The 24,218-nt window shown below is 56.1% G+C and overlaps 2 protein-coding genes across 2 annotated transcripts; one reads left to right on the top strand and one right to left on the bottom strand.

Annotated features, from left to right (window-relative positions):
- Positions 1–2,384: 2,384 nt before the first annotated feature.
- Positions 2,385–11,258, bottom strand: MYL9 (myosin light chain 9). Its single transcript, XM_021536603.3, has 5 exons — positions 11,169–11,258; positions 10,163–10,237; positions 4,460–4,663; positions 3,236–3,397; positions 2,385–3,071 (listed from the first exon to the last, which is right to left on the bottom strand). The coding sequence occupies exons 3-5, from the start codon at positions 4,641–4,643 to the stop codon at positions 2,899–2,901; spliced, it is 519 nt and encodes a 172-aa protein (XP_021392278.1). The 5' UTR covers positions 4,644–4,663; positions 10,163–10,237; positions 11,169–11,258; the 3' UTR covers positions 2,385–2,898.
- Positions 11,259–14,886: 3,628 nt separating this feature from the next.
- RAB5IF (RAB5 interacting factor) lies at positions 14,887–20,833 on the top strand. The gene is made up of 4 exons (XM_021536618.3): positions 14,887–15,074; positions 16,603–16,706; positions 18,454–18,583; positions 19,143–20,833. Exons 1-4 carry the CDS (start codon positions 14,946–14,948, stop codon positions 19,182–19,184), a joined length of 405 nt encoding a protein of 134 aa, XP_021392293.1. The 5' UTR covers positions 14,887–14,945; the 3' UTR covers positions 19,185–20,833.
- The last annotated feature ends 3,385 nt before the right edge of the window (positions 20,834–24,218 follow it).

The raw sequence follows: 24,218 nt of genomic DNA, 5'->3' as shown, positions 1-24,218 counted from the left end.
GATGTTCCTTTAAGCTACATCTCAAGACGGCAAGAGGAGTGTGGGGACACCAGGATGGAGCTCACAACACTGAGAAAAGCAAAACTCCGGGGTCAGGAGGTCCTGGGCTGAAAGCTGTCACAGACCCAGCCCAGAGCTGGGCTGCCCAGTACAGGAGACAGGGACAGACTGGACAGAGTCCAGCTCAGGGCCATGAAGATGATGGAGGGACTGGAGCATCTCTGCCATGAGGAGAGGCTGAGGGAGCTGGCACTGCCCAGCCTGGAGCAGAGCAGGCTCAGGGCATCTCATCCCTGGGGATAAACACCCGGGGGGAGGCTGCAGAGGGGACAGAGCCAGGGACAGCCCCAGGGGCCTCGGGCACCAGGTGACACACAGGAGGGGCCCTCCGAGCTCAGGAGACACTTCTGCACTGGGAGCAGCTCTTCTAGACTGACCTAAAGGTTCACCTAACCTGGTGCCCCCTGCCCCAAGTGAACACTTCTGAAATGAATGTCTTTATTTTGCTGCTATTTAATACCTTTGAAAAGAGTCAGATCAGGACCACCTGCTGTCTCTGCTGTTTCTGACGCAGCCCAATTACAGTTGACTTTCTGGGCTGTCAGTGCCCATGGCCAGGTCACATCCAATTTGTCACCACCAGCACCCCCAAGTCCTCCCAGGGCTGCTCCCCACCCAGCCAGCCCCAGCCTGTGCTGGTGCTGGTGCTGCCCTGACCCAGGTGCAGGACCTTGCACTTGGCCTGGTTGAACTCCATGAGGTTCATGTGAGCCCAGATAATTTTGGAGTTTCATCGATTCATCGAATCCCAGAATGGTCTGAGTTGGAGGGGACCTTAAAGCCCATCTCATTCCCATTCCTGCCATGGGCAGGGACACCTTCCCCTATCCCAGGGTGCTCCAAGTCCTGTCTAACCTGGCCTTGAACACTTCCAGGGGTGGGGCAGCCACAGCTGCTCTGGAAAACCTGTGTCAGTGAAGTTTATTTACTCTTCCCATAAATACCCCAGTGTCCAATAACAAATTTGTTCTGCTTTGCTGCCTCAGGGTTGAAAGTCCCACAGTGCCACCAGAGCCATGCCAGTGATGAGGCAGCTCAGACCAAGCAGTTTTGGCAGCTGCTTGAGGGAGCACCTCTGACAGGCCCAGGCTGGAGTCTGTGGCAGCTCCCAGCTCAGAGCAGCAGTGGGTCCTTCCCACTCCTGGCACTGTGAGAATCTGGGCTGCTCACAGGATGATCCCTTGGGGTCAGAGGGGCTGAGCAGCACTCCTAGATGCAGCTGCTCCAGGAGCTGATCTGTCCCCAGCTCCAACATCAGCTCCTCTGCCCTAAAGTGATGTCTGTCGGATGCTCACTTTGCTGGGTGTCACAGTGAAGGAGGTTTTATAAAGCATCCAGGCCTCCAGAAGCCTTCAGGCCACGGAATTCTCTCTGGCTGTGGGAGAACTGTAGGTTTTCCCTAGCACAGCAGTGAATTAGGGAAGAAGCTTGGTACCCATGAGGCTGGAGGTGGGCTGGTTTGGGACTGCTGCTGCAGAGCACAAGCCCTGACCCTGGGGAACTCCCTGGAGATCCCGGGTCACCCTTTCAAATCTGACAATTTAGTTCCTTTTTCCTGGTGTTAGTAGTGCCTGCAAAATAGGAGCACTGAGACCAAGGAGAAGCTTTTCATTCATGGATCACCTTCCAGGTGAGAGAGCATCACCTGGGGCCTGGCAAGACTCTGATGCCCCTGAGCCCAGCATATGCCCATGGAGCTCCCTCAGACCCTAGCCAAGCTTTCCCAGCACAGGTAGCATCTGCCATGCACTATGCCCTCACCAGGTTTTGTAGGTTTGTCCCCCCATTTTAAATAAAGAATTGCTGGAAACTCATACCTCCCTCCAGGGCAGGCTTCAAGCGGCATTTTAAGACCACAGCTTCACAAGGCATCAAGGTAGGAGCATCCCATGCTCCCACACCTTTGTCAGGGTGGTGACAAATAACCAAACCAAGGGGACAAACCTCCTCCCCATTTCTTATGTTCTCTGCCTCTTGCCCCCCCGACCCATCCAGGGTGACACAGAAGGACAGCCAAGCCCCTGGGACCCTGGACCAGCTGACATGGGGAGCACGGCTGACACCTTGCCAAGTGTCTCTCAGCCCATCTTGACACAGGGGCCGAGCCGAACGACCTTCAGCCCACCAGCTAAGGCAGAAAATGATGCTCAAGCTGATTTTACATCATTTGAGAGCAATTTGGTTTCAAAACCAGGCTGCCCCATTGGAAAGGGCCCCAGCTGACAAGGGCAGCGAGGTGAGGAGCTGCAGTGCCCAAACTTTCCCAAAGCCCTGGGCACAGCACAGGGGGCACAGGGTCACGAGGCAGCCACACACAGCACACATCTGTCACACCCGTCAGGCTTTATACACCCCTTCAGCTTCCTGAATCCCTCAGATCTCAGGCTCTAAAGCCATAAAACAGACAGGAAGGAGGAACAAAATGGGGGTTCTTTCCTGAAGGGGGAGTGAGGGAGGAGAGGGAGAGAGGCTTTTCCTCTATGGGCTATGCTATGGGCCTGCATGGGGCTCTCTCAGGCTGGACCCAGCCCAAATCCCTGCAGGTCAGCCAGGGATGCTCACCCCAGCCCTGGGATCAGTGGCATGGTGACTCTGAGGGGGTCAGTGGCTGCTGGGGGGAGGTCACAGCAAGGCTGGGGCGGCCAGTGATGGGAAGGGAAGGCTGGATGGGCACACAGAAACAGTGATGGGAGTGTGTCCTTCCAAGCGTGTCCTGACGCAGGGTGATGGTCCTGGGAGGTGTTTCCCGTGGGAGGTGTCTGCTGTGGGGCAACAAGGGTGGCCAAGGGGCAGGTGGTGTGCAGGGGACGGGGCAGAAGGGGCGAGTGGCTGCAGGCTCTAATCGTCCTTGTCCTTGGCCCCATGCTTCAGGATGCGGGTGAACTCCACGTAGTTGAAGTTGCCCTTTTTGTCAATGGGCGCCTCCCGGTACATCTCATCCACCTCCTCGTCGGTGAACCTGTCCCCCATGGTGGTCAGCAGCTCGCGCAGGTGGTCCTCGTGGATGAAGCCTGCAAGGAGGGCAGGGCACAGCATTAGCAGGGGGCACCAGGAGGGCTGAGCACAGCAGCTTCCCCACCTCTCCCGAAGACACCGCGCTCTGGAGCTGCCTGGGGACTGTTCCCGAGGGCGGCCCAGCCCCTGTGCTGGCTGCGGCAGAGGGGCGGCGCTGCACCTGAGGCCTCCTCGTCGAAGCAGGCGAAGGCGTTGCGGATCACGTCCTCGGGGTCGGTGCCGTTCAGCTTCTCCCCGAACATAGTGAGGAACATGGTGAAGTTGATGGGCCCCGGCGCCTCGCTCATCATCCCCTCCAGGTACTCGTCAGTGGGGTTCTTCCCTGCGGGACACAGGCAGGGCGTGGGTGCAGGACCCTGCTCCCCCAGCTCCCATCCCCGGGATCAGCCCGTGCAAACAGCTGGAATGACTTTTATCCATTGCAAATTGATCTGCTGGTTCTTGTTCACCCACCCCACGAACATGGGAAGGGAGTTTCTGCAGTGCCTGGTGCTCCCCCCTCAGCACCTCTCCTGATGCTTTCATCTACACCTGGGAACAAGCTCTGCCTTGGGGGAAGTGCAGTAATTGATTTGGGGGTTACTGGAATGAAACCCATGGCTTTTCCCATCCCCCTGACAGCTCTGATGAGAGGTGCAGCAATGTCCTCACACAAGCCTCGTGTTTCTATGTCCCCAGCACTGCTCCCGCCATGGGTGCACTGGCGATGGTTCAGCTGCTCTGCTGAGGTCTGTGCCCCCAGCGCTGGCCCCTCTCTGCTCCCAGAGCTCTGGCTCTCTGGGAGGAGGGAGATCCCTCCTGCGGTCAGGCAGGACCTCCAGAACAGGTTTGACTGCCAGGTCAATCATTGACAGATCTCCCAAAGTGCAGTGGAGATACCACTGGGAGTGGGAGGAGGGAGCCATGGTTTGCAGCAATGGAGAATGGCTCAGAGCAGGGAGTGGGAACAGACCTGCAAGTCTCAACCAGCCCAGGTATCACACCAGCACGGGGACCTGCCTTTTTCACCCCAGCTGAGAGCAACAGGAGGGCTTTGTTCCACATGGGACAGCCCCAGTGACATTCTGGGGTGAGTCTACTCAAACACTCCATGGCTGCACTCCTGGCGCTCCCAGGGCAGAGCTTCTCCAGCTCCGAGGGTCTCTTCCCTTCTGGTGAGTGCACCTGTGAGCAGCACAGGTGCTGCCCTTGGATGCCTCACAAACACCCCTTCTGTCAGCTGCTGGAGCAGAGAAATCCCATCCCAAGCTTTGAGGCATCCCAGCACAGCCAGTGTCCAGCACTGGGTGTGGGCTGGGTGAGGTCACCCTGCAGCTCTCCCTGCTCACGAGGTGGTGCCAGGGGCAGAGGGACCTGTGGGGGCACAGGTGCAGGGTGTCCTCACCAAGGGAAGCCAGCATGTCATGCAGATCCTCCTTGTCAATGAAGCCATCTCGGTTCTGGTCGATCATGTTGAAAGCCTCCTTGAACTCCTGGATCTGCGACTGGTCAAACATGGCGAAGACATTGGAGGTGGCACGCTGGGGGCGCTTCTTGGTGGTCTTGGCTTTGGCACGTTTGCTGGACATCTTGGTGGCTGGGGGAGTACCTGGGGGCAGGAGCATCAGGAGGGCTGGGGACAGGCTGAGCCAGAGGGCCAGAGCAGGGATACACAGGGACACACCACCCCGGCACTTTCAGTCCTGTGCCTCAACTTCCCCAGCTGTCACATACTTGAGCAACACAGGGAGATGAGACAGACACAGGGTCAGCCATGGGGATGGGCAGGACTTGAGCTCTGATGAGTTCCATGGGCAGTCAAAGAGCAGGCAGTGCTCACTGCAGTTCCCCAGGACCATCCCCTAGGGCTGCAGGCAGCCCTCAAACCCACTCGCTGCCTGTCCTCTCTGCATATCCAGGCACGGGGAGAGACGCCTGGCCCAGCACCCAGCTGGGTGCCAGTCCCGGGGCCATGGGGATGGAGGTTTTGGCACTTCAGTCACCGTGGCCATGCCTCTCCACCTCCCCCTACTCCAACAGGCTCTCCAGGCCCAGCCCAGCTGCCAGCTTGGGGGGGTCCCCTCGCACTCTCTTTGTCACAGCACAGAAGCAGCCCCAGCAACGAGCACAAAGGGGTTATCTGCTCCAGGCACATTCCTCAGACACCACTGCTTCCCATGTACACCCATCCATCTCCACCCACCCCTCATCCATCCATCTATCCATCCTTCATCCATCCATCATCCATCCATCCCATCCATCCCATCCATCCATCCATCCATCATCCATCCACCATCCATCCATCCATCCCATCCATCCATCCATCATCTATCCACCATCCATCCATCCATCTGTCCATCATCCATCCATCCATCCATCCATCCACCATCCATCCATCCCATCCATCCATCATCTATCCACCATCCATCCATCTGTCCATCATCCATCCATCCATCCATCCATCCATGCATCCATGCATCCATCCATCCATCCATCCATCCATCCATCATCCATCCATCCATCATCTATCCACCATCCATCCATCCATCCACCATCCATCCACCCATCCATCCATCATCCATCCATCCATCCATCCACCCATCCATCCATCCATCCACCCATCCATCCATCCATCCATCCATCATCCACCCACCCATGCCTGGGGGGTCAAAGACTTCTTGCTGCTATCCCGGTGACCTCCAGCCCTGCCCAGGGAGCCCATGGGAAGAGGCAGAGGGGAGAGGAGACCATCGGCCTTGGAAGGCTGCAGAGTCAGGAGAGGAGCCAAGAGCCCCGGGGCTGCAGGGCACTGAGGATGGTGCTGCTGTTACAGGTAATGAATGCCAGGAGAAGGGGGAGCAGCAGTGGGACAGACCCACCTCTGGGGACATGGCTGGGGTAGTGTGTGTCCCATGGGGAATGGCACAGGGACCATTCAGACCCCAAGCACCACTGGGGCAGGATGACAGCAGGAAAATCTGGTCCTTCCAAGGTGGGGGGTGCTGTGCCCAGCTGGAACTGGGGCCCCCAGCAGGAACAGGAGCAGAGAGCCCACTCCCACCTCAGGATGGCATCCAGTCCCCCTCAGGCTCCCAGCAGGGGGCTGCCAGACTGAGGAATGCACTCAGGGTTTGGAACACCCTCCTCCCTGACACTGCCTGAGAGGAGGATGCTCAGGTTTCTCCCAGGGGACTCCTGGCTGTGGGATGGTCCTGTGGGATAGGCTGGCCCGAGGCCAGCCCAGGGAAGGGACACTGTGCCACAGCCATTCCTCCCTCACACACAGCCCTGGCTCTCCTCCCGGCCAGTGTCTGGCTTGGGCAGCAGCTGCTGGGACAATAGCAAATGAATGGATCATGAAGGGACTCCAGGGTGGAAGAGCAGAGAATCAGCCCTGTGCTCCGTGTGGGCAGTAGGACCTGGGCTCTTCATCAGTGCCCTGGATGAAGTAATTCAGGAGCCACATTCTCTCTCATGGAGACACACCCCAGTGAGCTGCAGCAGGACAGTCCCTGCTGGGCTGCACACCCTGCGTGGGCTGCTCTGGGATCTGCTTCCCAGCTGGGTCTTTAGTGCTCACCCCAGGGGGACCACGGAGACCTGGGAAACATCCCCTGGTGCTGGCATGGACCAGAGCAGAGCAGAGAACCTTCAGACAGCCTTCCCCTGCCCTCTCCACAAACCCCCTCTCCAGGTCTCTCCTTCCTCTCCTGCTATCTCGCTCTCAAGGGGTAGCAGAGGTAGGGGCTGGGGCAGGAGCAGGGCACCACCAGCCTGGTCCTCAGCCTGCTGTGCTCTCCAGGTCCCGCAGCTGGGCTGTGCTGGAAGGACATTCCAAGGGCATCAGACAGTGTCAAATCGCAGCCCAACACACCATAGTGACCAGCCAAGCTCAGAGGGAGCTGGGCTGACAAGGCTCCCATCCCACTGTGGGAGCATCCACAGAGCCCAGGCAGGACCCTTCATCTGCAGGGAACATGCCCCATGTCCCCAGGAGTCCTCCCTCATCACCCACATGCCCCCTATTCCAGGATGGAATCCACAGCTCCCTCAGCCCCCTCTCTTGTGCTGACTTCACCACCTGACAGCAGCCACCAAACCACCTCACATCCCCTGAACTCTCCCTCCTTACCAGTGCCCACCAGGAAAGAGATGTTTGTCCCTAGCCAGCCAAGGGGAGCAGCAGGGCTGCAGAGCCCAGCTCACACTGGGTGAGCAGAAGACCTCATCCCGCAGTCCCTCTCTGCCTGCTGCTTCCTCCAGCCCCACAGAGCTCTTTGCAGCAGGCCAGCCCCTGTCTGCATGCCCTGCCAGGCAGCACCGAGCACCAGTGACCCCCCCAGATGGCACCAGTGACCCCCCCCAGATGGAGCGGGCCGGTGACATCCCACGGCAGCAGTGTGGGAAGCTCAGTTCAACACCACAACACCACCAGGCTGAGTCAGAACCAGAAATAAAAGCTCTGCTGCTGGCCCATGGCACTGGGCTGGCTTTCAAAAGACATCAAATTATTAGCAGAATTATTAGAAGACTATAGAAATAAGCAGGAGTTTTCCTCTCACCACATTAATTAATATTATCCAAATATTTACCCTGCCCTGACTGTGATCAGCAGCAGCACAGCTTGGCACCATCTCCACAGACAATGCTCTTCAGCAGGATTAAGTACAATTTTGACAGCACATGGATCTGCAGTTTGATCCAAAATGTGCCCTGGAAAGATGCTCAGTCCCAAGGTCCAGGTCAGTCATTCTATCTCTGCTGTTTGACAGCCGCCTTGGGCTGGCTGGGACTTGGGAAGAGATTTTTGGGTCAGTGTGGGGAAAGGTTCCTGTGCATGGATTCTGTGCAGGGATCTGCAGCAAAACCTGATTCAGCTGGAGCAGTCCCTGCTCTGCACAAGGGCTTGATGGCCACACTCCCCTGGTAGCCATGCTTTCTAGTACTCCCAAAAACCCAGTTCCAGAAGCATTGCAGGGAGTGCCTGGCCATGATGCCCTGCAAGCTGGGCTGGACTCAGCTCAAACAAATGGTACAGCCACCAAAGCTCCAGCTTCCCCTCAGCAAGAGGGAAACACACATGGACACAGGTCCTGCTCCTGGCACCCCCTGCTGAAAGCACCATCCCAACACTGCTCCAGCCCAGGAACTGTGGAATCTGGGCAGCAGAGCCAAGGAGGTCAGTGCTGGGTGACACCATGACAGCCACACACTGATCTGGTCCCCAACTCCCCCTGTCACCAGCTGCCCCTGTTTCCTTGCCCCTCTGCCACTGTCCTGCCAAAACAATTTCCCAGCCTTCTGCAGTGAAGGCTAAATGATCTGCTAGGCTTGTGCCTCCCCACCTGAGCCAGACCCAAGGGACCGTGGGGCTGACCTAAAGAGTTCATAAATTAGTAAATAGTTTCGTTTGAAAGAGGAAAGGACTCCCACTTATCAGTAATATAAACTGCCATGTGTTTCCTCCTTGGTAAAAACCAAGCAAGCAGCTCCATCCTGGTGCTGCTTCCTGGCTGTGCTGGGGAGGGTGGGACAAGCCAAAGGGACATGGCAATGCTGCCAGGGCAGGCAGCCCGTCCCAGCCCCATCCTTCCCCTCCTGCCTGCTTCCACCCTCCCCTGCAGCTCCCCTGTGCTGCTCCAGCTCACAGTCCCGGCAGGAGCTGACCCCTGGGCTGAGGGTGCTGTGACAGGCTGGGTGGCACGAAGGAGGAGTGGCAGGCAGGGGACAGGGCAGCTCCTCCAGCAGAGGTGGCAGCAGCCTGTCCCCAGTCCCTGGGGTGTTCACATGGATCAGAAGCTATGATCTCCCAGGATATGCTGCTAAGAGTTTCCCAGGGCTGGCTCCTCAGAAGCTGCTCCAGCAGGAGCCACCTCTGGAAATGCTGAGGAGGCTGCAGAGGCACTGTCCTGCTGTCCCTGGCCCAGCTGGGCAGGGACATCTGCTCCAGCAGCTCCTCCACAGGATCCTGGCAGCAAGAGGCAGGACGTGCCTCCACTGGATGCTTTGTGTCAGGGAGGCAGAGTGTGATTCCAGCAGCCTGGGCTGTGCCAGGGGATGGTCCTGCAGGGCAAACATTGGCTCTTCAGGGGGGACTGTGCTCAAACGTCTGCCCAGTGCCACTTCCCAAAGAGAGTTGTGAGTACCAGCAAGCCACGAGGCAGCCACATTCACTGGTGGACAGCACTGGCCCCCCACCATATGTGGCCACCTGCATCCCCGCACAGGCAGCAGGTCCCAGCCCTGCTCCAGGGTGGCACGAGGGCCGGTGGGGTGAGGTGGTGCCTTGTGCATGCCCCTGGCACAAACCTTTGCCAGCCACAGGCACCCCTCACAGCCCCAGGGCTGCTCACTGATTGCCATACGGGGGGGAAGCAGGGAGCAGCTCATCTCCCCTGCTTCTTTCGTTGTTAAACCATCCCTTTCCTCCAGCACAGCCCTGCTCAGGATGCCTGTGGGATGTGGCATTGCTCAGCTTCACCAAGGAGGATTTCTGGTGCCATGGGAGCCCCAGTGTCAGCCAGAGGCACCAGGAGCTGTGGGAAGAATCCTCAGCCCACTCGACGCCGCAGGAATGCAGGCAGCTGCCATTCTACTCCTTTTATGGCCCTTATTAGAGATCTGGGAAAGGGAGCCTAGCCTGGAGGTGAGAGGAAAGCAGACCCTGAGCCCTGTGTCTCCAGTCCAGCCGCAGCCACCGGCACTGATGCCAGGGAGGAAGGACCAGGGCAGCATCAGAGTCAGAGCAAAGTGTGCAGCGACCCCCAGGGAGGCTGAGCTCATCCCAGCCCTCCCCCAGCTTCCACCGGACACTGGGGACCTCGCCAGGTCCACGCACAGCTGTGGGGCTCAGCTGCAAGTTCAGCGGATGGTTTCTGGACTAGTTGCTTCCCACCAAGTTTAGGAGACAAGGAGCTCACCATGTGACACACACAAACCCTTCCAAAGTTCCGCAGCCTCCCCTCGGTGTGCAAAGCACCCAGCCCCTTCCGATGCCCGGGGAGGCCGGGCAATGGACACAGGCACAAGGTCTTCATGGCCTCGGGCAGTCGGCACAACGCGTCCCGGCCGGAGTTCGCTATTTTCCCAGGGGAATTAAGGGGCTCACCTCGGCAGGGGAATGTGGCCGCAGCGCCTCGGAGGGGGGAGGTGACCGCAAACTCCTCCTACAACCGCACAGAGCCTGCCAGGGAGAGAGGAAAAAAATTCCAGCGATTGAAGGAACCCAACCATCTTTGGTCAGCAGCGGTGGTTGTTAACATTCGGGGATGTTCCACTCCAAAAAGTTCAGTTCCGGCCGCCTTCTCTTACACATCCATGTTTTAGAGCTTGCCTGGCTTTTATCACACTCGAAACATTTTGTACCAAAAGGGCATGCTGGGAGGGAAGCCAAGAGGACTTCAAATTTTCATGGGAAAGACTAAACCAAACACAACATCCCTCTGTGCTTAAGGCTGAAGGAAATGAGCTAAATAAAGCTTTTCTGCTTTGAAGAAGGTTATTGCCTGAAGTTGCCCCCAGGACACTGGGGAGATATCTGGAGCATCACGCATGCATCTGGATCTTGGCTCTGGTCATCAGCAAAAGGACTTGGAGGAAAAGCAGATGTTCCAGGCTGGAACAGTCTCAGAGATCAGGAGGTGGGTGAAGTCAGTGCCAACAGGATCTGCTCCTGCAGCTCTGCCATCCTGGGAAAGCCAAGATGTCCCAGCTCCAAGGCGCTGCAGACAGTTACCCTCAGCTTGGCTCAGGATCCATCCCCACCTGCCCTTGCCGGGACATTTCTGCTGAGCCTGGCAAGAGGCTGCCCGGGTACAGGATGCCCGGCAGGACCACGGGGGATCCTCCTGCCACCCCGACCCGTCCCCAGGGCTGACCTCAGCACCAGCTCCAGCACTACAGAGCTGGAGGAGCGGCGGGGCTGCCTCCCTCTCTCCCCGAGGCAGCCGGGCTAGCTCCCCCTGCTCTCCCGGGACGGCCGGGGCTGCTCCCCCGCTCCGCTCGGCTCCATCCCTCCCGCTCCATCCCGCCCCTCTCTCCCCGCCGCGGCCGCTCGTTCCCGTCCCGGGGCCGCTCGTTCCCGTCCCGGGGCGGTCCCGGCGCCGCCGCCTCACCTGTCCCGGAGCGGGGAGCCGCGGGAGCTGCCGGAGCTGCGGGCCGTGCGGGAGCTGCGGGGCCGGCGCGGCTCTGCGGGACGCGGCTCCGCGGGGCGGGCGGGCCCAGGGTCCCGGCCCGGCCCGGCCCGGCCCATACAAGGCAGAAGAATGCGGCGGGGCCGGGGCCGCGGGGCCGGGGCGGCGGGACGCCCTTATATAGACGAAAGCGGCGGCCCACGCGTGCCCCATCCCGCGGGGGGCGCGCAGCGCCGGGCGGCACCGGGCACTGCGGACCCCCGCCAGGTGACCCGGCCGGGGCACGCCCTGCGGGTGGCACTGCCGGGGGCACACGGGCCGCGGCTCGCCCTGAGCCCCCTGGAGCTGCTCTGGCTGTGGCGGGGCAGGCCCTTGCTGGTGGGGCTGCTGCCGGACCAGAGATCCCTGGGGGTCTATGCAGAGGCCGGACAGGGTCCACAGGCCGCACCGTGGGCGGCCACGCAAAGGGAACAGCGGCCAGAAGGGTCAAGCAGCCCCTCAAAAGCTCTCTAAAAAGTGGCCTGGAGCACAGAACAGCTGGGGAAATGCCCCATTCCCAAGAAGGAATACAGAGCCTGGAGAAACAGGGATGGGGAGCTCCTCCACTCAAGGCAGGACTCACACTGATCCTGGGACACCTCTCCAGGGCAGCAGCTCTTGCTCACATTTCATTCCCATCAGCAACCCTGAGCCTCATCACAGTGCTGCAGGCACCGGGAGAAGCTCCTGGTCCTGTGGAATCCCTCCTCGGAGGGTGATGCCCCTCCAGACATTATCCTAGAGGAAGTTTATCTCTGTTTTGTGGGGTCCCACAACACCAGGGGCAGAATTCAGCCTGCAGAGGAGCAGGAAGGTGGAAGAGAGAGATACTAGGTGTACTTCTGAGAGGGAGTGCTCTTCTGGGGACACAACCCTGAGCGGGCAGCCAGAGCAGGACTGCCCAGCTCCAGCATTCCCAGGAGCTCCATCACTGTCCATGAAGATGTGATAAATTGAGGCTGAGGACCAGACCCTGATCAGAGGGGACAGCACGGAGCACACTGCACTTGCAGCAGCGCAGATGAAGAACAGAAATGAACAGTGACACAAATTAATCTCCAGCTGCCATTTGCCTGCAGGACATCACTGCAAACAACAGCTAAAAAGCAAAAAATACCTGTTTCAACCCTGATATAAAAGCAGTGGCTGTCCCCTCTGGCAGGCTGGCCTGACCCTGCCCAAGGCATGGAGTTTGTTCCCACTGGCTCAGAAGACCAGTGACCTGCTCTGCCAAGAGCCTGACTGACATCTGCTTGGATGAAATCTTCAGGGGCATTGCCCACTCTCGGGGGCCACAGAGGCTGGAAGCAGGTGTCCTGCCTGCAGCCCCTCCGAAGGACAGGCTGTGGGCTCAGAAGCCAGAAGAATGCAGGAGTAGAGTTGGAAATGCTGCTGGATATTATGCCAGGGTGGAGACAAGCCAGGGAAAGCACAGAACCTTTGCCATGCCCATGAGCTGGACAGGGAGGCCCCAGAAGGTTTGTCTTTTTAATAAAAAATATAAGGAAAGATTAAAAAACCAAACCAAAACAAAACAAAACAAACAAACAAAAAAACAGTCAGGAGTCAGCCAGCCTGAGCTGCCACCCCGTGGCTGGTGCCAGAGTTTTCTGTGCTACAGAAACCCAGCCTCAGCAGGGCCCAGGTGCTCCCAGGAGCCCAGCAGGAGCAGGACCCACCTGCAGCCCCTCTGGGGGAGCTGCTGTCCCTCACTGAGCCCTGCTTTCTCACCACTGGGCAAGTGTCCAACCAGGCCTCTGCGAGGGGAGCTGCTGAAGAGGGGCTGCAGGCACATGGCACTTCCTCCAGCTTTGCAGTCCCTACAGCTGGGCCACCTCTGCTGTCCCTTGAGCCCCATCCAGCCCTTCCTGCCTTCCCTGTCTGTGCCCAGGGCTGCCCATGTTATCCTTCTCCCCTGCTTCCATGTGTCTGCCAACACACATCCCTTACCAGGGCCTGTTTGTGCCCTCTGGCACCTCTCCTGCCTTCCTCCAGCTCTTTCAAGCCCGAATTTAATTTGCTTCTCTCTTGCTCAGCATCAGGCAATGGAAATGGCGTAAAACAAGCCATTTTTTAAAATAGTGTGAATTTCAGTTCAATTCCTCGACCCAGGTGTCTTCATCACCATGCAGGCATTTCCATCCCTGTGAAGTGGGGACAGGGACACTGTTTCCACTCTACCCAAGCACTGGAGGAGTGTCCAGGGAGCAAGGCTGGAGCCAGGACACATCTGGCCTGGCCCTGCTGTGGGGGTCAGAGGCAAAGGAGCTGCCAAAGACACAGTGATGACCCCACACTGTATGTCCCCTTCCTGGCCATGCTACAAGGCTTCCTTGGCTTGGACCAGCCTCTGGCTTCTGGCAAATGCCCAAGGGGCTAGAGGTGATCAGGGCCTGATGGCCTTGCAGGAGCAGGACAAGACACTTCTCCATAAATCCATAAGTATCTCGCATAATCTGTATTTAAATGACATGGCCCCAGCTGGAAGCGATCAGAGCTCTAGGACTCCTCAGCCTCTTCCCTCTGTGCTGATCCCACACAGCCCACGCAGGGTCAGCCTGCACCCATGGGCTCCAGGTCCTGCTGGCAGCAAAGCAGCTCCTGCTGGAGCATTTGGAGCTGCAGGCAGGCTCTGGAGATGCTCAGCACATCACGTCTGCAGAACTGTGAGACAACAAGAAATACAGGACCTCAGGCCGGGAGTTTGTTACTGGGAAAAAGGAACGTCGAGGCTCATGCTGTGCCAGTGGGATGTGCACAGCAGGGGAGGGAGGAACGGCTCCACACAGGGCACCTGGGCAGGGCTCAGCCCCACTGGCACCGGTGAAGATCCCCACGCCACCCAGGGCTTCCAGCAGTGCCCAGAGTGGCCCCAGCAGCACCAAATTCGGCTCTGAGGAGCACCTGGAATATTGTCCCTAAGGCCCCTCTCTACCCACACAATCCGTGCTGAGCCAGCCTGCGGGACGTGGTTCCACGGGCGGGCGGGCCCGGGGCCCGGCCCATGCAGGGCAGAAGAATGCGGCGGGGACAGACACCCTGCGCACACCATGCAGGAGTAATTCTTGCATGTTTTTCCAGGAGAAATGCAACTGGCCTGAGTACCACTGCTCCTGGAAGGCAAGAACATAAAAAAAAGGTCAAATCTTTAGGGCTGCACATGTGATAAGTCTATCCACAGCCCCCATACGTTCAGCTGCTCTAAGGTCAGGTAAGAAGCTGGACGACCGTGTGTATCCCACGAACTCCCAACCCTCCGTCCCTGTGGAGCCTCCACAGCCAGGCTGTGCACCGGGATCCCCTGTGGCAGCCTGTTTGCAGGCTCGGTGACACTGCAGGGCTGCGAAGGGCCGGCCCCTCTCCCACCCAGCAACACCGGCATTGCTGTCTGGCCCTTTCGCTGCGGAATGGCCCCGCCAGGCCGAGACTCCCTTCCCTTCCCTTCCCTTCCCTTCCCTTCCCTTCCCTTCCCTTCCCTTCCCTTCCCTTCCCTTCCCTTCCCTTCCCTTCCCTTCCCTTCCCTTCCCTCCCCTCCCCTCCCCTCCCGTCCCTCCCGTCCCGTCCCGCCCCCCGCCCCTCTCGGCCGCCGTCGGGCGCGGCCCCGCCCGTGTCACGTGCGGCGGGCCCGCGCGGCGATTGGCGGCGCGCGGCGGGCCGGACCGGTTCCGCGCTGGGCGGGCGGATCCCGGCGCAGGATCCCGGCGGATCCCGGCGAGCGGGATGAGCGGCGGGCGGCGCCGGGACGAGCCGCCGCACCCGCAGCACCACGCGGTGGCCAACGGCGGCGCGGCCGGGCGCGGCTCCGTGTGGGGCAAAGCGCTGCGCAGCGACTCCGCCTGGCACGACAAGGTGTGGCCGGGGCAGCGGGACCGGAGGGGCCCTGAGGGGCGGGCGCGGGGAGCCGGGACCCGCCTGGCGCGGCGGCTCCGTGCCGCGGGGGTGCCGCCGTCCCTGAGCGCGGTGGCAGCCCTGCGGGGACCCGCCGGGCCGGCGCCGAGGCGGTGCCGCGGCCGGGCCGGGCGGGGCCGTGCCGGGGCTCGGCCGCGCCCCGTGCGCACGGCCCCGGAGCGGCGGGGGCGTCTGTGGGGCAAGCGCTCGTAGTGGAGGGCGGCAGCCGCCCCGCTGAGCGGAGCCGTGTTTCCCGGTGCCCCGTGGCCGGCACATGGCCTAGCCGTGCCCCCGCGGGGCCCGGCTCTTTGCTCCTTGGGCGTGCAGCCAAGGCAAACGCCGTGTTAAGACACCTCCGTTACTTTTGGCGTGTGGTTTAAAACTCTTCTCGGATTAAATAAAAATTTCCCTTGTATGGCTCGAGGAACAGCAGAAACAGGTTTCCGAAGTTTCCCTGTGCCCATCTGCCACGGGCTCCTGCTCGGTGCCTCTCCTGCGCTGCCGCGGGTGACCCGCCGGGGCTCCCGCTGGAGCCCTGCCATGCCCGGGCCCACAGCGTGTTCCAGGGGCTCTGCTCCCTGCTGCTGGCTTTGCTTGTGGCGTGGGGAAGTGGCACGCTCTGTTTCGTGGGGGTCAGACAGCAGTCTGTGTCACTTTTTCCTTACCTGTGGCTCCCCGAACTGGTGGGGCTCGTGTGTCCCTGCCCCCTCTCCTCTGACAGATGGAGCTGGAATTTCAGAGTCAGCAGGGGAGCAGGGACAGCTGTGCCGATGTTTTGATACAGTGGGAGGTGAACTGAAGGCTGAGCTGCCTGACAAGTGCAGTGACCAGAAGAAATGGCCGTATCTGACATGGATTCACATCTTCCACATGGACCTGAACGGCTGCACATCCCACAGGCTTTGGAGGGATGCTGGGACAATCCTAGTCCTGGGGAGGCTGGGAAAAGAGATGTGACCTGAAGTGAATTTTATTAAAGTGAGAGCCGTGCTGCTAGGCTGCAATAGCTACAGAAGTGTGGGCCATTGGACAGAGGAATGAGCACAGCTCTGCTGCTCAGGAAGCACAGGAGTTTTCGTGCCATGAGTGAGGTACAGCTGTGCTTTGGAGCTGCCCTGAGCCCTGAAAGCTCTTGGGTGCAGTTGGGCCTTGGCCAACGTGAGTAGAACACTCTCAAAGCATAAACAGTTCTTAAACTTTTATTCCAGGGGATTATTATTGCAGCTTTAGTAAATAAGGGGACTAGAGATTTGTTGGCCCATCGGAGGACAAAGCTGTGTGCTTCATGTGGAAGCAGGGGAGTCCAGGGTGCACAATGCCCCAAGCTGCTTTATCTGTTCTGAGTGAAATATTTTATACTCTGAGTGGGGAACTAAGTGTTCAGTATGCTGAATTTTCACCTGTTAATTGTGTGGTTCTTTAAAGAAAAAAAAAAAAAAAACAACAATGTAATAAATGCCAACATTTTTCTTGTGCTTTGTCTCCTCAGGACGAGTTTTTAGATGTGATCTACTGGTTCCGGCAGATCATTGCAGTTATTTTGGGAATCATCTGGGGAGTGGTTCCACTGAAGGGATTCGTTGGAATAGCAGTGTAAGGTTTATTTCCTTTTCTGTCTCGTGTGCATTCCCACATTTGGGCTGGCCTGGGAGCCTGTTTGAGGCTGTGCTGTGAATAGTGGGCTGGCTAAAGGCTTGCTCTGTGTCCCACAGCCAGCATTTCTTTCCATTGTTGGTTGCCATGAAATTCATCCACATCATAACATGTCCATCAGTCTCTTTCTCCTCAGCCTGATTAATACTTCTAAAAATTATTACTTGTTCTGTTATTAAAAGGGGCAATAGCAGAAAAAGGGAACTAGCATTTCAATTGACTTGGTGTATGTCCTGCATGAGTGGTAGGGGCTGGGAGTGTGGTGCCTGCTGTGATCACCCAGGAAGGAGTGTTCATGGGGGGAAGGTGTGCATGTGCTGGTCTTTGAGCCCTGCTCAGACAGGAGGCTCTATCAGCAAACAGGGGCAGCTGCTCTGTGAAAACAAAAAAAGGTTTGCTCAGAACATGAGAGGCTGCAGGTCCACAAGCACAGTGGCACTGGCACGGTGGCATGAGCAGAGCTCAGCAGCACTCCTGGCTTCCTGATACGGTCCTTTCCTGACACGGGGTGGGGAAAGCAGTGCTTGAAGGGGATTTGTGCATTGAATCCCAAGACATGGGAGCCAGGTCACCTCCCCAAAGGTGTCTGAAGGCTGCAATGAGTCATGATGAGAAAATGTGCTTGGCCCTGACACTCGCCTGGAAGTGTTCAAGGGCCAGCAGAGGTGGGGACACAGTCCTGCTCTCTGCACATCTGCTCTGGGAAGATGCTGGATCTGCTCTGGGGAGTCTTCGTTTGCAATTATCTCTGCATAGCCAAGATCTCAATAGTCAAGCTCTTGCCTCACAGCTTTTCTTAGGCAAAATTCAGTTGTCATCTTGTCCCTCGTCCTGAGTGTTCTGATTTTGGCAAGAAAGGGGAGGGGTGATGCTCCAGCAGGAACCCGGTTAGTTAGCTGACAAAGGGTTAAATGTGAAGTGCCCCCAGGAACAGTTCATTGTTCTTACTTAGTCACTGTTAATTGACAAGGCACCTTCAGGCACCTAAGCCAATTCCTGTGCTAAATGTTATCAGGAGGGATTTGTGTACAGTGGAAAACCAAAAGTTTCTGGAAGTGTGTGTGGGTTTCTCTATGCTGCGCAGTGACACAGCTGCTCCAGCTGCTGCTGGTCACCCACTTTGTGTGTGTGTTGTCATCCCACCCTTCCCACATAGCCTTCCTTGCAGGATACCAACCTGTCCCAGCCCAGGCTGCCCCAGCCCCAAGCTGGGCTGGTGTAAAGCCAAACCTGTCTTAGGATAAACAGAAGGTCGTGTTCGTTCTCTCTGCTGCAGCACAGACTGGAGAGCACTGAGGTGTCTCAGGCTGGACCCTAGTGCTGGGACTGCAGGGCACTGTTGAGTCTCTGTGGCTCTTATCTCTTCCTCTCTGTTTGGTCCTGGGATGCTCACAGAGATCTAACCCTGAGCATGGAGGTGACAGTTTTCCCTCTCTGCTTTTGACTTCTGCCTCTTGAGCCCTACTAGGAGTAGGTTGTGCCTTGTCAGGTGAACTTCGTCCCAACCTGGCAAGCTCACCTGGAGGGGCTCTTTGGAGGAAGTGACTGAGCTACCTGGGAAGCACTGCAGGAAAAGAATTCCTCTTTGTTTCCTCTCTGCTGTAGATGGAAGATATTTCACTGTATGGTATGTGGGATACCTAGAGCCTGTACCACTGCAATGATGGTTCCTAACATCTCTCTGCAGGTTCTGCCTGATCAATGCTGGTGTTCTGTACCTCTACTTCAGCAGCTTCCAGCAGATAGATGAGGAGGAATATGGTGGGACATGGGAGCTAACAAAGGAGGGATTCATGACATCTTTTGCACTGTTCCTGGTAATGCATCTTGCTGTCTTGAAGATGATTTGTGAATTGTGTTGGTGCACTTTCTGAAGACCTGGGAAGAGAGCAGGGGAAGTGGTGAGAGAAGGCAGATGTGTTAGCACCAAGAGGCAGTAACTGGGATTGCTGCCTGTGAAATACAGTGCTGACACCTGGGATTTCTCTGTAGTAATGGATGCATCAGCCACTCCCATCCTCTGTCCTAGATACCATGGTGGAGTTCCATTCCATCTAGAACTAGTTACACCTGGACTGGTATTTTGGGTGTCTTTGTTTTTCCCTTACTCCCCTTCCCCAAGTATCTGATCACACCACTTGATTAGCTGGTGCCTCTAATTCCTTGGAAGGGCTGTGATGGGATTTTAATGTGGAGAGGCTGGCAGAAAAGTTGAATGCCACCATTTAGGGCAAGTGGTGATCCTAAGATCTCTCCAAGATCACCTCAAAGCTGGAATTCAGTCACCTGTTGAAAGCAAGGCCTGAGGCTTGTTTGCTGTGTCTGAGACCTCTCCAGAGGCATCTAAATAATCTTCCCTTCCTTTTCTCCCCACAGGTTGTTTGGATAATCTTCTATACTGCCATCCATTATGATTGACACAGTCTGCAGCATTTGCCTGTCAAATCAGTTGTCAATAAATAGAGAAGGTTTTAATAAATCCTAGTCTTTAGTGGACTGGTGGCAAAGTGGGGAAGTCAAACCAGCTCTCCTCTGTACCAGTGGTCTGGGCAGCCTGGAGGAGCCCCAACTCTTCTGCTGGAAAGCCTGTCTCCATTTTTTATACCCGTGAATTATTTGAACTATTGAAAAGCCATTGGAATTTTTGGAAGTGGTTCAAGACTGTTCAAATTTGGAACTTTCTGTGACTCTAGCCAGTAACTTATCAAGCTCCTGTGTGCTGAAAGTTGAATCTATTAATTTAATGTATGTATGCCCTTCTGTTTGAAATCTGTCATTAAACCCTGACTTGTCTTCCATGGTTGTCCTTTAGACAGTGTTTCAAAAGCAGTTGTAGGTATGTGGCAGAAGGCACAGCAGCACCCAGGACAAGAGCTGGTGGCTGTCCTTAGCATGTTTTTGTAGTAACCGGGTCTGATTTGATTAAACAGACTGTGTTGTTACCATTTCTAATTTTTTTTTTTGTTTTATTTGCAAATCAGTTGTTGATCAGAATTTATAAATGCTTTTTGCTGAAGACAAATTTTTAAGTGATTTTGCTAGGAAGAACTGATTCATTTGGTGAACCAAGATGTATTCAGGAGGCTAAGAAGCTCCACTGCACTCTGCCAGCCTGACTACCAAGTTGCCATCACATACCTCAGAGCTTCATAGTCTCGAAGGAGTCATTCTGGAGATACCCTGTTAAATGTTAGTGTTTCAATTTGGTTTTAAGATCTTGAATTCAACTGCTCTTTGTTCATAAATTCAGGACACAAAAACACAATCAAGGCAGCTATTATCTTAAATGCAGAAGTACCAACTTGCAAACTGGGCACAGTATACAACCTCTGGTTTGGGAGGTGCTTGATCACTTCATAGCTCAGTCCCTCCCCAGTCATGCCCTTTTTGTGCATCAATGGGGAGTCTCTGCTTTAAGGTATTTTTTAAGAAATAGTTCTTGGGAAACACGCACAGTCCTTGTTATTGTCACAGGACCTTGTAGTCTTGTTGCCATGTGGTCCTTGCTTCTCTAAACAGCTCAGGCACCCAAAAAGAGTCCTGACCTAATGCTGCCTTATAGTGAGGGGTTGGTAGCTTAGTGTGCTCTGGCTGCAAGCCTGCATTGCCTCCTCTCTGGTGGAAGTGCCACAGCCTGGCTCTCACTGGGAGTGCAAAGCCAGGGATCTCAATCTCCAAGTGCTGAGCCAGGGTGAGCCTCCATTCTTACCAGGGAAAATCTGTCTGGTCTTGGTGAAGAAACAGCCCTGGTTATTTTAGGTCCTTGCAATGCCAAGGGAAGAGTGCAATAGCAGACAGCTTCTGCTACTTGTGAGTGGCCAACTTAAGTAAATTATCTCAATAAAAACTTCTTTATTTTCTCCCTCCAGTCCCCAAACTTTTAGTCTGCTACTTTCTCTTCCTCTCCTATCTGCTGAAATCATTAACTTCCCATGAAAATGGCATAGCCTGTTAGTTCTAGGTCACCCTTTCCTGTCTGTCTGCATCTTAGCTGCTTACAGCCATCAGTAAAACCATTGTATACTTGAAATGCTCCAATAAATGTTGCCTGAATAATCCACTGTGCAGCTTCTGTGTCCTCTGGTCTTTGATGTTTTGTAAAATGGTGGGTGTGTGGGATTCCTTTCAGAGTCAGATTTTTTGGTAAAGTCTTTGGGATTCTTAGGTCTCTTATGCTGCACTTCGAGAAGAGGCCAGAAGCATTTGCAGTGGTAGCAATGCTTAGATCCATGCTTTGGCTAAACCGTGTTGACTGTCCAAGCTCTGCCACTCCTTTAGTGACTGTCCCTGCCCCATGACACACTGAGCCAGTGCTCCTTCCAGAGTGCTCAGGTGTGATGTGGAGCAGGACCTGGAGCACTGCTGCACCATGTGCAGAGAGAGTGCAGAGCTGCTTCCCTGATCCTTTGCTCTATTCCTTGCTTGCCTGTGCTCCCACCAGATCAGTTCCTTGCACAGTTCAGTGCAGCTCCAGGGGCTGGAAGCTGAACCCGAGCCGAGGAGGATCATGACCATGAACAGACATTGGCCTCTGGATCTCTTTAGGCTCCTTGTAAAGAATCTACTGATTGCTGTTGCCCAGCTGCAGGTTTTTCTCTCTTCACTATTTTAAAGGATTTTCCTGTTTAAAGGGGTGCCTCAAGAGCTAGGAGTTGGTATCTCCTGTGCTGGTCAGCATGAGAACTAAATCTTTGGTGCCTGCTCATGAAGGAAGGAGTTAATTTTAAGAAGCTCAAGGGAATGTGGCAGCCAGCAGAATGGAGCTGAGCATCTTGCAAACAATGAGAACTATAAATTCAGGGAGCACTTGCAGAGATTTGAGAGGTTGATACAAGAATGGTCTAGCGGAGAGCATGGTTTGGTGCTGGGAGGACAGGAAGGCAGTGGCTGACAGGAGCAGGGAATGCTGTGGGAGAGCAAGGCTTGGGCAGCACCCCTGCCCTCACAGTTCTGCACTGGTGCAACAAGCTTGCTCTGCACTCTGTTCCTTGGTGGGAAGGAGCCAAAGGCTGGTGGGGGTCAGCTCGGGGGGAGAAGAATGTCCTTCCTGCACTGGAGAGCTGGGCTGGGGGAGCCCAGCTGCTGGGATGCAGTTCCAACAGCAGCTGTATCCTCATGGAGCTGACACAGAGGCTGCACTCCCCGCAGCAGAGCTCCCTGCTAAGCTGCAGACCTGCAGAACATCACCTTGGCTTTCAGCAAAGAGCAGCCAGTCCCTGGCAGGAAGGGGAGAGAGATCTCTTGCCTAACTTTGCTGAGAGGTGAGCAGCAAGTGTTTTGTGTGGTGGACCTGATAACGCAAGTTTCTGGTGTCCTTGGCCTCCAGGCACATAATGCACTGAAATGAATGTAAGTTACTGTGAGTGTTAAAGGGAGAAAACTGGGGTGGGTGCCAAGGGGTGTTGGAGGGTGGCTATGCCCCCAGGCATCTCAAGTGCTGCCAATCCCAGCTGTCAGAGCCCAGCTAGACCTGCCAGTGGCACCTAGCAGTGCCTGTTGGGGTGGCAGCAGCCCCCAAGGAACCTCCGTCCTCTTCATGGAGTGTCACCATCTCTGCAGTTCCCCAGGTCGATTTCCAAGCTTGCAAAGACTGTGCTCACAGCTGTTGGCTTTCAGCTACCCACAGGCTTGTAATATTGAGACAATATATTCAAATCAACTTATTTTATAAATTAAAATTTATAATTTCATTAAACTAGATAAACTAATTGCATCTCAGCTAACATTTGAATACAGATTCATGCAGTGAAGTAGAATTGGAACTATGTGACTGTATGCAGTCTCAAGATTTTAGAAGGGTCCCCTGGAATGCACAATCCCTATGCAATGAGCTGAGGGCTCTCAGCCTTAAAGAGTTTCATGCTGACCCTCAGGGAGAGTCCCCAACTGCTGACCCACAGCTCTGAGGAGTGACACCACTGCCCCCTCAGCGTGGCTCCTTCCAGAGCCCATGGGATCTGATCTGTGGTAGGACAGAGCCACATGAACCTTCCCTGACTGGGGCTTTGACCTTCTCCCCCACCACAACCCCAGGGGCCAGTCAGGCTGGAGCCAGCCGTGACATGACTGGCATGTCACCAGCCAGAGGGGCTGAGGTGGCTGCTCCTGCCACAGCCAGTTGGTTTGGGTTTGTCTTAAACACCAGAGAGGCAGAGGCTGGGTTGGTGGGTTGATTCTCTGCCAGGCAGTGGGTGGAAGAGGATGCAGTATGGACATAGCTCCTGGCCTTGGAGAAGATGCAGCGGTGGGGAAGAAACGCCTTCCAGCTGCTGGGGATAGGGAGACTGGAGAGATGCCTGAAACTGGTTTGCAAAAGCCAAACTATCCTACTCCTGTCCCTATTTCTATTTATTGATTTACTATAGTTGGCAATGGTCATGATGTCCTCAGGCTGCTGGAGGCACAACCAAAAGCTTTCCAGTGCCTCAGTAAAGATTTACAAGTCCCTGCATTGAGGAGCACTGAGCCAGTGGAGCTGCTCATGCTGGGGATTAGCTGGCTCATTGGAGGATGAGAAAGTAGGACACGTACTTGTCAGGTGACCTCCCCAGATCCAAACAGCACTCCACACGCTCTGCCTCCCAAAACAGCAAATGTTCAGGATACATTGGGGCAGTAGATGGATTTTTCAGATCTGGCAGCCAAAGAGACAAGTTTGTGTGCCAAGTTGAGAGAAGCCAGTGTTGTTGCAGGGATAAGGAATTTTCACAAACTTGGACCATGGAGAGAAAAAACATCTTCCATCTTACAGTTATTTCACTGTTGTTTTTTAGGTCTATCTCTAGAAGAAGTGTAGGGGAAAATTTAAATGTTTCAGCCAATTTGATCTCAGAAACATCCATGTAACCCAAGCCCCTGAACACATATAAGTCCACTCTGCCAAATGGGAGCTGTTGGTAACCACAGCTCAGGCCTGCCCCAGGCATAGCTGGTCCTGTGCCCCCATTTGGGCTGCCCCCGGCTTTGTGCTGGCTCCCTGTGCTGCCCAGCAGCCTCAGCCCCTCCTGACACCTGTGCCGGTGCTGGAGCCAGGAGCAGGTGAGCCTGGCCAGCTGCACCTGCAAACGGCAACCCAAACCCCCTGTGCTGTGGAGGGAAGCACGGAGTCCAGCTCTCATCCCAGAGGGCCACAAGCACGAGCATCCAGCGATGGAAAGAAGGCTGTGGGAGAGCAGAAACCCGGTCGCTCTGAGGCAATGTCACAGCATCTCTTGCTGGTTGTCCCACTGGGTGCTGGTACCCCCTTGCCCCGTGACAAGGGGTGACATGTGAGCCCCCTGCTACGGGCTGGCTGTGGCAGCGACATAATGTCCATGCACATCCCATGGAAAACTTCCAGCCTTCTGGAGGCGGACGAAGGAATCTCGGATCCAGCTCCCCGGAGGCTTGGCCCGGAACCCGCCTGGTGCGGTGTGGTCAGGGCTGATCCCCTTGTGTGGGTCAGGGGCTGCT

Source organism: Lonchura striata, chromosome 20 (assembly GCF_050655825.1).
Source record: "Lonchura striata isolate lonStrDom1 chromosome 20, ASM5065582v1, whole genome shotgun sequence".
Classification (NCBI taxonomy): domain Eukaryota; kingdom Metazoa; phylum Chordata; class Aves; order Passeriformes; family Estrildidae; genus Lonchura; species Lonchura striata.
This window is presented reverse-complemented; position numbering and strand designations above follow the sequence as displayed.